Raw genomic sequence first — 16,245 nt, 5'->3', positions numbered from 1 at the left:
GAGTTAGAAGCAGGGGGTCTAGGTATACAAAGAATGACAAGCAAATGACAGCGATCGCCAGTTGGCTTTACCGCTATCAGCCCGGTAGTTGAAGTCATCGCGACCAAACAGCTTCCGCATCCCTGATTAGGCCCGCATCACGGATCTCACCCAGATGCATGAAAAATTGTGCTATCCATGCCAGACATATATAAAACACGACAATATATTTTGAATATATTGTCCTTTTTGTGCATGAAAAATGGTTGATTTATGAGCGCAAACAGTGTATCAAGATCAATCATACTGACTTGCACAGGGAAGATTCGCATCGCCCCCACACGTGAATAGTAGATTTGAAGCGGATATTATGCTGCCCACATCCCTTATGGAAAATATTTTGTCTTTGTAAATATTGCATCGTTAAAATTTCATATCCAAGCAGCTGAAAACTAGCGAACGTCATCTATTAGTTGCATCCTGTATTGAGCCTTTTAGCTGAACAGTCACGCGACGTTAACAATATATATGATGTAGAAAGCCCGCATACTGGCGCGAACCAGCATATTATACACTGTTTCAACCACACAGCGTTTGATTATTCAGTAGATAGCTTAGTTAGGTGTACTCTTACTGTCTTAGAACACAAATCACTGGAACACAAACAACATTTTGCATTGAAGAACACAGTACTGTTCACAGTACAGTTCATACACAGTACTGTCCATACTGTTCACAGTACAAAAGTTAAGCCGAGTTAACAAGCAGTAGCACCAGACCCAACAAGCAAAAGTAATACTGAAAGAGAAAACGCCACACGCATTATATCTACCCTTCGTATACAACCCCGTCTCAGATGCCATGAACATTACATGTGTACATACAAATCGGAAGGAAGCGCAGTGACTCCACATAAAAATCACTCATTCAAACTAGCAAATAATCTACTTACAAAACTCAAGATAACTGAACGCTTCTTCACAACTTGACAATGCCTCCGCCCAATACCGGCGCATTACCTACATAGCCCATTCTACTTCTTTGTAATTGAAAGGTGCTTTCTGGCCCCCGGCTTACATATAAACACTTCTATAACAGCTGTTCACCATATCCTTCGAGTTGCTTCCCCGAATTATACCGCACTGGCCACGGCATTCATTCGTTATAGACTCTTTACACACTTGTCCATCAAGCACCTCTTGGGCACCGGTTCTGCTGTCCATGACCATTGACCAGCACTCTACCCTGTTCAACGCCCCTCCGGGAGCAGCGCACACTCACACACCGGACGGTTGGTGCGCCGCTGCGTCGAAATCGGCACGGGAGCCAGGACAGTCTCCGAGTCTGCATTGATACGAGCGTGTCACGCCATCAGCCGACGTAGATACTCACTGCGCAGAACATAAGCTGAGCCGTGCAGACATACGCGCTGGGACGGTAGAGCAGAGGTCACCCAGGGATCACCAAAGGACGGACCGATCGGACAGTTACTCCGATGGACAGACGGCGATGTCAGATGGGTGCCCCGAGCAACGGACGGACGGGCCTGACGGTACCCCGACCCATCCCCCGACCAGCGGACGGCGGCGGCGTCTGACAGCCACCTTGACCGACAGACGGCGATGTCAGACGGGTGCTCCGGTCGGCCGCTGGTCAGTGGTGACGGATGCCCCGGTTGGCCGCTGGTCGGTGGTGACCGGAGAGTCCGGCACGGGCTCCGGCTCGTCACCTCGCTCCTCCCTCGGAGAGACGCTGTGACCCAGCATCGGCCGCACGTGCACCTGTCGCAGTATCGTAGAGCCACAGTCAGTATCGGTCACTGAATAAAGTGAAGAGTGGGGGAGAATACGAAACCGGGGAGAATACGAAACAGACGATCCTGACTTGAGATAGCTACATCCTCTCACATAATACAGCTCTGCTGTTGAAGAGACAATTTAACTTGTCAAACAGGGTCAGATATAGGGAGCGGCATGAAAGTAAACTTGGGGATTATCCAGCAAAAGGGGACACGATGTTAAGCCAGAGTAAACAGGCTGTGGGAAAGACCAGCATGCAAAGGTTGTGAAAATAAGACAATCTTACGGAACCACATACGATCCACATGATCAAGCTCCAACACAAGTCACTCGCCTGTATGAACATATCCGTCTCGTCGGGCCGCGTCAGGAACGGAAAGTTGCCGCCCGTCTTAAGGTGCGCCACACGCGCGTGGGGGTAGCAGCGCTCGGCCTCTGCGCGGGCCTGCTCGGTGAGCGCTGTGGCATCCAGGGCCTGTAGTAGTGTGACTGGGAGGTGTCGCAGCTTGTCCACAGCCACCCGACAGCCGGTGCTGCTCAACGTGAGACGAGACGCCAGCTCCGCCTGACTGAGCTGGGACAACTGCCGGGGATATAGGGGCGGTTACACGCAGCTCTGCCTGAATCAGATGGGATAGCTGCCGGGGACGGTTACATACGGCCAATGAACGTCAGCTCTGCCTAGCTGAGCTGGGATAGCTGCCGGGGATAAAAGACAATTAAACACATGACCTGCAGTCGACAAACAAAGGACGCCAGCTCCACCTGAATCAGCTGGGACAGCTGCCAGGGACGGGAGACGGTTATACACAAATACAAATGAAATAACGAATGATGATAAATCATGCATAATTGCGAGGTCGAGAGACACGATCACTTTACTTCACTTCATATCATCAAAAGTCACAAACAATTCCCACCCACACACTTATTGCACACACCTCCCAATCGATGCCTCGTACCACATTTGACCGTCTCACCCGCTTTGTACCGTCGCACAATTAAAAAGACACCCACCTGATCTACCATGAAGTCGAACGAGTTGGCAATATCGGGACGGACGCAGTCGTGACTCGGGAAGCCCTGCAGGATCATATTCTTCAGCACCAGACCCGGCACCAGCCAGTAGCTGCGGAGCCACAGACACCAGTCATTGATTGACAGATTATTTATCGATAAGGGCTAGGGTTACACGTGACAGCCATCAATTTCGGGCACGATAGAGCTGCCGAAACTGCACAGACGTATCGTATTTCTGATGAGGCATCTTCAGAGATATTTCACTAGGGTACATTTCGAAATATGTATAAAACCATCCATGCTTTTATCCAGCAACACAGAATGTAAATCGTACTAGAGTGTTGAGCATTCCACCAGCCGACCAGCAATAAAAATTTAGCGAAACAAGTAAAACGATATATTCGCTCCAGCTAGCAAAAAATTCCATGACACGTGCAGGCACCACAGACCGCAATCGACGAGTGTATCCGTCATTGAAAGAGTCGCTTATACAAATACAAATTATCAACCAAGGCTCGCATCCCAGGAATGTCCCCCAACCCGTTTTCACTCACAAGGGCGACACCGCCGTCTTCTTGTAGATGCGCGTGTCCACAAACGCCTGGCAGAGCAGGAGCGAGGCCACGCGCGGCGACTGGCGAGTTGCCTCGGCAAACTTCTGCGCCAGGAAAGCGCCCAGGAAAGAGCCGAACAAGTGCACCTTATCCAACCGCAGCTCGTCCAGCAGACGACGGAAGCCCTCACAGAACTCCTGTACTGACCAGTACACTGGATATGAGACCTGTCACACGGAGAAATAGAGGTTCAGAATTCAGTGCACCAGGGTATAACACTTGTCACACAGACAAAGTGCAGCACATAACTCCAGTGCTGCAACTAAGATGGAATGAATTTCAGACCGACATACCCCGGCCTGCCTGCCTGTCCCTCCTAAACTGTACCTGTTCTTCAATGCGCTTCTCAGAAACCGTCAGTTATCCCCATTCCCGACGGTTTTCTGTCCCCATTATCCCCATCACGACGGCTTCCCGTCCTCATTAACCCCATCCCCGACAGTTTCCCGTCCCTATTCCGCTCTTTCCGACGGTTCTCCATCGCCGTCAGTCACTCACCGAGAGCACGCGGTACCCGCGGCTGGACAGACTCAGCAGCTGGCGGAAGAACACGTCGGCAGTCCCACTCAGCGGCGGCAGGAATACGATGGGACAGGAGACCGAGCGCGGACCGACGTCGTACAGGCGCCACACCTGTACACACGGATACAGACAGACACAAGAAGTTGTGCGTGAACCACAACTGTACACACAGACACAGATAAAAATGGAGTACCTACTGTGAGGTCCACAGTCCACATCACATGCAGTATGGCAGCACTTTGATGTTCTGTAGGTCAGACTAGAGCAGAAAGCTGCAGCTGGATTTCAACAGTGTGTATCAAATCAGTACATTTGAAGAGTTGTCAAAAGGTTCAAAGCCATTTCAAACCAAAGATTTCATCAGCCTCAATGCAATCAAGTAAAAACTAATACATACCTTAACTGACTGACATTTTTCTAACCAAAGAAATTGCAAACAATGAGCATGGGTATACCCAATGATAAGATGTTGCATTAGATATGTAATGAACACATACCTTTGTATCATCGTGGTCAACTATCACACTTTTCAGTGCCACAGTGCTTCTGAATGCTAGATATTCTTCACTCTTGGATATGTTGCTCTGCATTTTGACCAATTCTTAATTGATTTAGCCACAGTTACCAAGCATCAAGTATCTTGTCTCTAAGGTTTCAGAGTGAAAACTATATAGACAATTAATACATGTTCAGGCACTCTGAAAAAGTATTAGTAAATGGTTACAAGACACATCATTCCAAGCCTGAAATGGATATCCTATCATCATAAGAAATTAAAAAAGCAAGTTAATCCACTATCCAGAAATTTGCAGTGAATGTGCCAAATGCCAACCTCATGAAATTTTTCTGACAACTGTTGTAGAATGCAGATGATAACAATTTGAAAAAAATGTCCACAAAAAGACATGGGTTCTGGTTTGACATTGCTCACTTTCATGCATCAGTCACACATTTTTGGATCAAGACATCACCATTTAGCACAAAATACAGGCTCAGCACACACCCCAACCAGGGTAGCCATCCTCATCTGCAGCTTCAACTCAATCCATGGCTGCTGTGGATTGGGTAGTCCGGAATTTGGACTCTAGGCCCGAATTCCATCTCCAAATAAACTCCAGCTAAATTGCTAACAGCTGTGGCATTTCATGGATATTGCTAGCATAGGGAATCATACAAATTGCACAGTAAAATCTATCCATAGGAATCTTGGTAATATCTATAACTAAGCTTTTAGCTGTAATCCAGATCAAACATTGATATTTCACTGAACTCAAACTTGGAATAGGCGAGACAAGAAGACTACTTACTTACTTAGAAGTACAGAATTTTGATAGGCCACTTGGCCTTTCCAATGAAAAATTGTGAAAAACCAATCCCTCATTATTGATGATGAGCATAATGTCCAGAATACATTGACAAGTGACAAGTGACATGAAATAACGGATCAATATAGCATTATGTAACACCTAAAAGCAGAGAATATCATGAAAAATAAGCTGTAGATTGAGATATCATTCACTATCCACTCAGTATTCTTATTTGCTATGCGACATTGAATGTGCTTCCCATATAAAATTACACCTCATAATACGCTAATAATACGCAATTTGACCTAATACACAAATAGCCAGAAAAATAGAAAAGCCAACCGAAAAGGACCATTCGTCTGATTCGTACCACGCACCCACCACGCAACAACGCCATTATCCCAATCCGTTATCCGAGAGTATCACGAATTCACGAGTATGTACCACAAGTAGCACTACCACCAAGGTCACCGAATATCACAAGAGAATGTATCGGGGGTATCAGTATCGGGGTATCAAGAGAAAAGCCATGTTCACATGAGAAGCATAGAAAATCTGTAGTGTATTTTCAAAAATGCACTACCGTTGAAATGCATTTTTGGCGGTAATTCTAGCATATCAGTGATAGTAGTGAGTGAATTTGATGGAATGGCTGCTTTTGAATGACTATCTAATATAAAAATTTCCATGAATTCATATTTTCCCGATCCATTTCACACAAAACCGAGGCTATATAAACCCCCAAACCCCTACAGAAATCGGAAATCGAAACCCCTACGGCTACCATATGGACAACGGAGTCCTGTACGCTAGCGACATCTATGAAATGCCACGACTGTCAGCGATTCGGCTGGGAGTTGATTTGGAGGTGGAGTTCGAGTTTGGTTCGAGTCCGGTGAGTCCGGACTCCCCGAATCCGGTGGACTGGAGGCTGGAGCCGAGAATCGTGCGGATCGAGTTGAAGTGGGAGTCGAGGCAGTTGCCGGTTGGGGTGTGAGCTGAGCCCAAGGCTATATAAACCGCTGAGCCTGTGTCGCCTGTGTTTTGTGCTAAACGGCGCCGTCTCAATCTGAATCCAATGTGTGACTGAAGCATGAAAAGTGAGCTGTGTCGAACTAGAACCATATCATAGTCTGTTTTGTTGACGGTGAAAGCTGTGGACGCTGGTGAAGACTGAGCGGAGTCTAAACATGTTCAAAAATGGCAATTAAATGGCTCATTGGTTGTTCCATTAAATGCATTTGTCTGTTTATTTATTAGTATACTTGTGGACTATTGAAGCTTCGGAACAGATATAATTTTTGCATAAAAAATGTCTTCAAAGGAGGTGTACTGTGTGGTGAGTACCATCTTTATTGTCTTCAGATACCCATAAAAATACTGGATACTTGTTTCATACTGTAGTTATAATGTGTTTCATGGTTACATAAGTGTTTATCCCACCCTGAGAACTGTTGAGTGCTGGTTCATAATGTGACAAGTTCATCGAACCCCTCACTTCTCATGACCAACCCATCTGCATCTTTGTTCAGCATGTCCATGCTGACTCTAACCCCTCTAACCCCAGGTGAGAGTGTGGCTGGGGAGCCTCAGACTGTCTTGATGTGATGTTAGTTGTTCAGCTGTGCACTGTAACAATCACTATGAAAGGAGTTTTGAAGTGCTTCATTGTAGGTCTTGGTGATTCATGATCATTGATTATGTGCTCCACTCCAACTCTGAGCTCAGTCCATGCTGTTCTCTGTGGTCTGTGCTGTTGTGCCAACAGTTTCATGCTTCTGTCATGCCTATTCTGTATTTTTGAAACATTGCAAGGTATTTTTACTAGCATAGGTGTGTGCATTATTAATTATATTTATCATAGTGTAACAACTAACAATGCTAAACTAGTCCTAGATTTGCCCTAGACCATGCTATTGGGTTTTGACTGCTCAGTTGCTGCCCAAATCAATCATTTCTGCCTATCCTCTTCAATCTTCATTCATTTGGTTCTGACCAAAAGAGAAACATTTCAATTTTGAATGCAAATGGAATATTGTTATATGTCTCTGTTTCACTCTTATCCTTTATCAGATTAAGATTAGGTAGGGCCTTGGATTAAAATGAATTTGTCAGGATGTCTGACCTTGTATTAAACTTGCCTTGCTAATGGCCAGTCATGTTGATGCAGTGCATTTTAGCTTGCTGCCATGCTGACTGATACCAACCACTTGCACTCTGACTTCCTGCAACATGACACTGGACACTGGTAATCCACTCAAAGAACGCTCTCTCGCAAACTAGTCAGAGCACCACACTACCATTACCGTTCAGACACCAGCGCTCCCGTCTCGCTCTATTCCGCCACGGCCACCACTGTGGAGTCTGTCGAGCGAAGGACGCCGTGACGTCCGTCAGCTGGCCGCGTTTGTTTACCGGCCGTGCAGGATCGACCTCGGTACGTCACGGGAGACACGAGGTCCGCCACTGCAGGACCGATCTGCAGAGACCAGGGGCGGTCTCAGTAGACGTCCCGTCTTCGTTCTCAGTCTCCCGGTGCCGAAGTGGAAATGGACGGAATTTCAGCGAGATAACCGATGTTTCATTTGTGTGGCTTGCTTGGGTGTTCTATCCAAGACTTCGACACGTCCATACGGTGCAGATCTTTGGTCAGTAGCCTAGCGCAAATGTACTGGCTGGCGGCGCTGACGCTGTTGTCATATCATCAGTTAACGGTAGACTGGACGTCTGCTCGGCCCATTTAAGCAGATCCAGTTGACGCCTTGGGCGAGTGGAGGCTGGCCGGTGCGGTCCCGGTCATGTCGGGCCATCTCGGTCCCAGCCGTGGTAGGCTGAGACCGACGATGGGTCGCCGCGGACCCCGGTTTGGGTCCAACGCCCCCGGTCGGGTCGGTGAGGTGCCCTCGGTCCGACGAGTGGTCAGCCGGTACGACCGTCCCGCACAGCCCTGGCAGCTGCAGCAGGTGGGTGTACAACTGTGGAGGTCGGGTCTCCGTTCTGATAGCTCGGGCCATGGGCGGTGTTACGTTGAACAGGCCGCCAGGACGTGGCTTATCGGTCGTCGGAACGTTCTTAAGACACACAGCGGCGGGGCTCGCCGAATGCCCCCTTCCAAACGAGGCGGTGCTAGATCAGCATCCACCGGCCGGCGCTGGGTCCTACCGTTTGGGTTGTTCACATGTTAGGTGCATGTTAGCCTCGCGTGGTAGTCTGGGGCACCGCGAGGGGTGTTGGGCTCTGGATGGGTCTCTGGGATCATCTGTTGCGTCACTCGCGCTGGTCGACTGTTCCGCTCCAGCACATTAATCGATGGCGCTGATGTGCGTGATGTGGATGCGCGTGTCGTTATTTTTATCACGGCTCGGACACCTCATTATACATATGTAGGTTGTGTGGTATGCTTCAGACTTCAAGAGTGTGGATTTTTGTGGCAAACTATGGTTTTCTGCCACGGTCAATACCGAATTGAGAACCCTACAATCATGTTTGAGTGAGAGATCGATGACATGACTGTGATAAGTGTTGATGACATTGGAGGTCTCCATACATTTTCTCGCATTTATCTAGGTACTCACTTCCCTGTACAACTTATTTCAGCGTATGTTGGTTACAAACCGAGGAAGGTAGATTGCAATGCATTAGTTACGGAGCGAGCGAAGCGAGCGAAGTCTTTCCTTAGATTAACGGAAATTTCTGAGTATGAGCGGCCGGCCGGCCGGCCGGCCGGCCGGCCGGCCGGCCGTGCGGACGCTTTTGCGAGGCTTATATCTCAGCAACCACTTGACCGATTTACACGCGGTAATTTTTGTAGGGTAGCTTCATTCCTTCTACCAAGTATTGGACCATTCCCGATGCATATAGGTGACCCCTTATGCACGTGCCACGTGCAAAACGAAGAGGTGTCAGTTTTGTAATTGTTGCAATATCTCGGTAACTACTTGGCCGATTGCGCTGAAAGTTGGTATGTAGGTAGGCACCCACTAGGCACTGCATATCCATGTGCCAGAGTTGGGGTGCTGCTGCACGTGCGCACGTGCAGGGGTCGTTTCCAGATCTCGAGAACGGCTGGACCGATGGCGCTCAAATTTGGTACACGGTTAGGGACCAGTTAGTAGGGTGCCGTGCACAAGTCAGTTGGGACCCATTTTGCACGTGCGCACGTGCAGGGTGCCGCTCCCAGATCTCGAGAACGGCTGGGCCGATTGTGCTCAAATTTGGCACATCGCTAGAAACCGGTCATTAGGGTGCCGTGCACGAGTCAGTTGGAGGTGCCCCCTCGAAATTTCGCACGTGCAAGACTCAACCCCTCGCTCGCTCCGTTAGTCGCCCCAAAAGGCGCTATACTGGTTAGCAATATCCACAATTACTTTTTGGACTCCCTTGCCACCACAGGTCCTGCTTTGGGCATTTCTGTCCGATTGTTTGACACTGCAGGCCATGACAATGATGTAGCGATGCTTGATGTATGATTTAACTGGCAAACGCCCGACGGTCGTTTATTTATTCATCGCTACTGTACTGAATGTATGACGTACTGCGTTATCGTGGACTTCAAGTAGGTATGAATTTTAAAGGGACACTCCCACCTTAACATTAGTTTTGAGTTGAGATAGCCAAATTGGTGGTCATGGCCTGCAAATACCGGTTTGGGCACTCACAACATCGACAAATGCTTTAATTCGGAGATATGGAATTTCAAACTTGCAGTTTTCGGATTCTAAGGGGCTAGTGCATTGGTATGCCCCCTTAGAATTTGTGACGTCAGCGGAGATCTAACGATTTTTAAATCTTTTACTAAAACGTTTGGTAGCACGCGGGCGTATTTGGAAATTCCGACCTCGACGAGCGTCTGTGGTAGAAAACGACCACTTTGGTAGGGGAAACTACTGCTGTCTGCTACCGTTTGCACTGCATGTCTCGCTGTAGTTGCGACCGATTGCGACATCTATGCAAGTCAGCAAGGGTACGTACCTTAGCGATATACGTACTTTATAATTTACGTACTTTTTCGATGCGTATTTTCGTCTTTGACGTACTTGTGTCTAGGTATACGTACCAGACATGTGCATGGATCCGAGAAAATGGATCTGGGATCTGATCCCACGGATCCTGATCTCGGATCCGTCGGGATCATGGATCCAGCTCTTTAATTTATCAAGAGATCCGTAGGGATCATAGATCCGAGTCTAGTATTTTTGCTTAAGATCCAGTGGGATCATAGATCCTCATTTATTTTTGGTCAACACAGAAATCCCAAAAGATCACTCGTTGCAACTTAAAAACGTTCTTTTTTAGTGCTTTTATGTGATAACACGTCATAAATCATAATCCATAGTTTTATGGCACTTATTGACATAGAAACACTTGGAAACCTGGTTTCAAATGTTGTTCATGGTGGGATCCACTCAGATCATAGATCCATGCTTTTGGTTTATCGTCAGACCCTGTGAGATGATAGATCCAGGGTAAATTTTTCACGCCGGATTCGGTGGGATCATAGATCCGAACCTACAATTTGCCTCGAGATCCACTGATATCATAGATCCATCACTCGGCTCCATGCACATGTCTGATACGTACTTTGTACTGTAGGCGTACCTACCTACCTCTGCGATACGCCTACTTCTGTCCTTGACGTAAGTACTTATTCCATACGTACTTTATGCTCGACGTACTTTTGCGATACGTTCTTTTGCCCTTGACGTACTCTTGTCCATACGTACTTTATGCTGTACGCACTTTTACGATATGTGCTTTTGTCCTTGACGTACTTTTGTCCATGCGTACTTAATAATGCACCTATACGTACTTCTTCGATACGTACTTTTGTCCTTGACGTACTTTTATCCATTCGTGCTTTATACTGTACGTACTTTTGCCATGCGTGCTTTTGTCCTTGACGTAGTTTTGTCCATGCGTACTTTATACTGTACGAACATTTGCGATACGTACTTTTGTCCTACGTGCCAGGGGCGTCGCCACAGATTTTCGACAGGGGGGATGGATCGGCCGACTAAAAACCCAAAATTAGGTATCGTTACCGTTCTTTTTCAGGCCGATGCATTATCTGTTCAACGATAGGTACTGGGCTGAATTCCTACGCGGTACACGTCTGAAGTAGGTATTCATTTTTACACGGTTAACCAGAGCCTCCGGTCTTCTATCAGGGTATAATTGTTGACACATGCCGTCAATCTGATAGTTAACTGTTAATGTATACATCATACGTGGTGGTTGCTTTAGGTATTTGTCACAACTCTGAACTCATAATCTCTTTTGTTCTCCAGTATGAATGGGCGGCGCGGGTCGGCGCGAAGCGCCGCGAGATTTTCGTCGAGGTCGGAAATGTATATGCATAGATGTCGCTACAATAGCTTGACATGCAGTGCAAATTGTAGCAGACAGCAGTAGTTTCCCCTACCAAAGTGGTGGTTTTCTACCACAGACGCTCGTCGAGGTCGGAAATTCCAAATACGCAGCACGCGGTGGTATATGCTGCTTTGCGCGCAACAAATGCCGCACTTTCAAATAAAGTCGCTAGGAACAGCGGAGATCCCAAAAAGTAAACTAAAGTAAAAGTCTAATATCTTGAAAACCGGTGAATATTTTTCGATGAAATTTGGTAGATATTCGTTTTCGCTCTTTCTGAACCGAGCGACATCACTTTCGTGCCAATTCATTAACTTTTTTGAAGGTGGGAGGGTCCCTTTAAACTTCTGGCGGCGCAAGTGTTTAAATGTTGTACTCAGTAGCTCCATTTATAACTTCCCGAGTAGAGTTGCAAAGTTTTCCCCAAAGGCTGCTACCGGCACCGCCCCGCCCCACAAAAATTATCTGGGATACCGGCATGCCACCACGCCCCAAGCAAAAAAACCGCCAAATTACCGGCATCCTAAAAACCTGCATTCTTGATTCTAGCTTACCCCTACAAGAGATGCCACATTTTGGCAGTTTCAGTACCTGTCCCACCCAGCAGCCATCCATTGTCCAACCACAAATACCGCCAGGCTGATTTTGGCTGAGTTGGCCCCACAAATACCCAAAATTTTGAAACTCAATTCCAGTCTGTAACTGTTAAAAAATCACCTGTAATCAAAGAGGTATTGCCAACAAAAAACTAACACATTCATCAAAAAGGCGAGGACAAAAAGAACTTGAATTACTGAAATGTGTTTCTAAAGACTGGACAGTGAGCATTGAGCAGTAATCACATTTACATTTCACAGGTGTTCTACTTTTCCACATTCTCCTAAAATGTTGCAGGCACCAGCCAAATGTTTAAAATCTAGATGGTCAAAACATAAACAAGTACAGATTCGGCCATCTTCCTAACTAAGGAAGCGAGATCAACATCTACTGTTTCCTATCCACCATGGCTTGCTGGTTCGTGAATAAGATACGAATCATGTAAAAAAAATGAATTAATAACTCACTGGTCCTGAGAACAGTCACCAAATAATATGTACAAAAACGATATCTTCCATCCTCTCCAACCTCAAACGGGAACAAACACAAGGTCTCAGAGGGCCTGATTTCGAAACAAATGCGCCATAACAGAAGCTTTTAACCAGCTGAATAAAACGCTGCGAAAAAAGTTTTACGACTGCAAGCCACTGCCTCGTGAATGATTGTATTGATAAAAATTATCCAACACAATATTAAATTATAATGAAATCAACAATGTGAGTGTAATTCACTACAAGAAAATTCATTTCTCTTCAGTTTTTCAACCAAAAAAGGGTATATGAATGAACCTATTACGTCATCAGATTACCTACATACATTCATTAGGGGAGAGAGCATCTTAAAAGTAAATCCTTGGTTGTATTATTTTGCGCCACTTTCTGTCAATTTTGCCTGCATGATGTGTTTTCTTGTAAAGATACGACAAAATGTCAGTTCAAATCCATTTTCATTTAATTATGGGACCAAAGTCAGGCTCAGGGCTACCTAACGCCTGCCTTTTCAGCTGGATTTTCAGTGTCAAATTCTTTGTAGAATTTCTCAGACCACATCTCATTATTTCAGGACTCAAGGCCAGTTTCCAAACAATGTGTTTTTTTGGTGTCTTGATTCTGCCTTTTTCCCTAGGGAATGTTGTCATGAACATTTATTTTTTTGTGTTATACATATTACCTACCATTAGACTTACTAATTGATCTTGCTTTTGCAACATGAATGAGTACCATTACAATTACTCCTTTTATAGACCACAGTAGATTCTTGACAATTCTAATTATAACCAAGCCTGTGAAATGCTGAGGTCCATGTGTTACCCCTACCCTTAGCAATGGAACTTCTACCACAAAATGTATCTTGCAGTGGTTAATATTGCTGTTTTATTACAATTTGAGAGCCTCTTAGTGTCCAAAGTTTGAATCTTTTGCTGATATTTTTTTTGCACAAAATCAAAAATACCGGCATGCTACCGGCAAGACATGCCAGATACCACGAAAAAACCTGCGGTAGTGAAAAATTACCGGCATGCCGGTAGTGCGGTAGGGATTTTTTGCAACTCTATTCCCGAGCTCAAGCCTCAAGTCAGAATATCACGGTCCACGACCTTTCTGAATTAGAGCAATCAGCAAGCTGAACAGCTTGATCCTATAATCAGCAAGGCGCACTTCATTTACAACATTTACGCTTGACACTTAGTTCAGTTTGCATGATGCAAGCTGGTAGGATGATTTAGTGTCACCAATCCGCCTGGTTCCTCTGACCAGTGACCCATGTCCCCTGGCTGCCGGTCCTAGCCCGGTGACCGTCTTTCAGCGATACCTACGCGAGGGGAGGAGGAGGGGGGGGGGGGGTGGACAGATGCCAGCGGTGGTAACACGACACCATCTCCTCGGTGCTGCGGTCCGCTCGACGACTCAGCTCGCGAAACTCGACACGGCTCGGCCGGTGAGGAAGCCTCACAGGAGCGGCGAGGAGGTTCTACAGACAGTTCGTTCACTGTGCGTGGCCGGCGACTGTCAAAGGCGTGCAGAGAGCTGTCACAGACGGCCTACACGGGGTGCATCCGGATCCCTCGGTGCCCCCAGGCGTGTCTAATGTCCATGGTGCAATTAGAGGTGTAATGGTGTGCTTGGTGTTTCGTGGTGTTTCCCTGCGCTACATCGCGATCAGCTGGAGATCATCCCTTCGTGGAGGACGGCTGGGCCGTGTTATGGCCGTTATGGGCTGACAGATTGAAGGGTTGGCACAACGGAGATCGGTCCTTTGATTCCTGACGTGTGGGATGAAGTGCAGGACTTCTTCACGGGTTTGATATGGTGTTCCTGTGAGGAACTGGTGGCATCTACCAGCTGGTTCAAGCCGTAGTGGAATGGTGGAAATGTCAGCGACCCATCACGACGGTGATCGGGGATGGTCAAACTCTGCTGCCCAGGTTCCAGATAGTGTGACAACCTGAGTTAATATCTGCCCACGAGTTGGTCCGCGGTCACGAGGGACGGGCTCGGCCAAATCGAGCTCACCACCCCCGGGCAGTCGTGGGTCACTCTCCGGATGTGAGGTTCAACACGCACCGGTCCGAACTAAAGTTCTGAACCGATGCGACATGATTCTGCGCCTGATCCGCGACTACCTGCCCGGCCGTCGGGAGCCGCATGTGTCCAGGGACCTGCTGCAGGAGCGTTACGCGCTGTGTGGCCTGGCTAACCTGGGCCGGGAACACCGACACCGGTACCTGACTGTGAGTAGTGCCGCTGGGTATACCCCTGACTGTGAGTAGCACTGCCGGGAACACCGACATCGGTACCTGACTGCATGTGAGTAGCGCTACAGACGGACTGACCGCCGCTGCGAGACTCCGGGGGCAAAAGTCCACTGCTTCACAAGTTCACAGCCAATGTTTTTAGATGTGTTCTTTGATATATGTTCTGTCTACGGATCCACAGCCCACACGGGAAGAGTCTGAACCAAATTCGTTGGTGTTCTGATGAATTGTCATGAGGAACTCAGTTGTGGCATTTAGCGTTTTATTTTAATTTATTTGCTCAATTATTGGAAGCAGATAATTAAACTTTACAGCGGCTGGAAGCCTCCTTTGAACGCCAGCCTACAACACTTCTTGCAACTTGCAAGGTGAAAGACTCGGTAAACCCTTTCCCGGTAATAACTGCACTGGCCCAGCACCCTTGTGTACTGTCGCTGGGCTCTGTAGCCGCGGCACAGTTCACAGTCACCGCCCACGACTCGACTGCCTGCAGCGACGGACTAATTTCGGGACACTGCTTGGACCCCGGCGCCCGGCAGAGTTGGAACGGGGCTGGCCGAGCGGCGCTGGCTATCTCCGGTTCTTATTCGGTGACTCCCTCCGACTTATGTCTGCACTTTTGCTGGGATAGCGCCTATAGGACAGGCGAGCGGGCTGGAACGTGTGGGTGAAAACATTGTGGGGAGCCGGTGTGCCGTTGACGGGTTTCGTTTCTATTGCTGTTCGATATGGCTCAAGTTCTCGCTAGTTGCAGTGACACGTACGCGGAGAATCACAAACAACAGTAAAACATCGCAGTCTCATCAAATGTGCTGAGGCTGGGTAAAAAATAGAACTTGGTGCTTCTCTGCACTGTCACCCTGATAATCCTTTAATTAGTTGCAAGGTCAGAGCTTTGCTCACATTTCGGTGGCAGAGTTTTGTTCAGCGGGGAGGACCGGTGATGGTGGCTCCTGAGCCGGCATCTCCTCTCTGCGGCAGATCAATAGGGAACGGCCCAACTGCGCCTCAGCCCCCTCCCCCGCCCCCGCCCCGCCCCCACCCCGCCCCGGCAGACGGTCGGCACACAGGTCAGGGGAGTAGGCGCGGCCTCCGCCCCCGGAGGCGCCGACACGGTCTGCCCTCCGGCACGGGTGGCAGCGAATGAACGACCCCAGATAGTTGCACCACCGGCTGCGAATCAGAGAAATTTGGGTCCCGCGGCGAATGTGGGTTGATTTACGGGGGCGATGCTACAGATACCCGCTCCGATCTTACGTGGAGTTAATTATTTTCCGCATAGG

At 47.7% G+C, this 16,245-nt stretch overlaps 2 protein-coding genes across 13 annotated transcripts in view; one reads left to right on the top strand and one right to left on the bottom strand.

The window, feature by feature from the left end:
- Positions 1 to 589: 589 nt before the first annotated feature.
- Positions 590 to 12,748, bottom strand: LOC122392222 (maspardin-like). 9 transcript variants are annotated; one of them, XM_043386848.1, is made up of 7 exons: positions 12,675 to 12,748; positions 4,432 to 4,632; positions 3,911 to 4,045; positions 3,353 to 3,579; positions 2,796 to 2,907; positions 2,113 to 2,361; positions 590 to 1,760 (listed from the first exon to the last, which is right to left on the bottom strand). In XM_043386848.1, the coding sequence occupies exons 2-7, from the start codon at positions 4,522 to 4,524 to the stop codon at positions 1,605 to 1,607; spliced, it is 972 nt and encodes a 323-aa protein (XP_043242783.1). In that variant the 5' UTR covers positions 4,525 to 4,632; positions 12,675 to 12,748; the 3' UTR covers positions 590 to 1,604. The 9 variants fall into 9 exon arrangements, with proteins under 9 accessions (XP_043242783.1, XP_043242781.1, XP_043242785.1 ...); XM_043386846.1 differs by having other exon boundaries at positions 12,708 to 12,741; XM_043386850.1 differs by lacking the exon at positions 12,675 to 12,748 and adding an exon at positions 7,548 to 7,607.
- Positions 6,195 to 16,245, top strand: part of LOC122392221 (unconventional myosin-Vb-like) — a 62,022-nt gene continuing 51,971 nt past the window's right edge. For 2 of the 4 annotated variants that reach the window (XM_043386840.1, XM_043386839.1), the window contains exon 1: positions 6,195 to 6,580. In XM_043386840.1, the coding sequence (XP_043242775.1) occupies positions 6,554 to 6,580 (27 nt within the window). In that variant the 5' untranslated portion in view covers positions 6,195 to 6,553. The remainder of the gene's footprint in view (positions 6,581 to 16,245) is intronic. The other 2 variants (XM_043386841.1, XM_043386842.1) reach the window with 2 other exon arrangements.

Source organism: Amphibalanus amphitrite, unplaced genomic scaffold (genome assembly GCF_019059575.1).
Source record: "Amphibalanus amphitrite isolate SeventyFive unplaced genomic scaffold, NRLGWU_Aamphi_draft 000475F_arrow, whole genome shotgun sequence".
Taxonomy (NCBI): Eukaryota; Metazoa; Arthropoda; class Thecostraca; order Balanomorpha; family Balanidae; genus Amphibalanus; species Amphibalanus amphitrite.
This window is presented reverse-complemented; position numbering and strand designations above follow the sequence as displayed.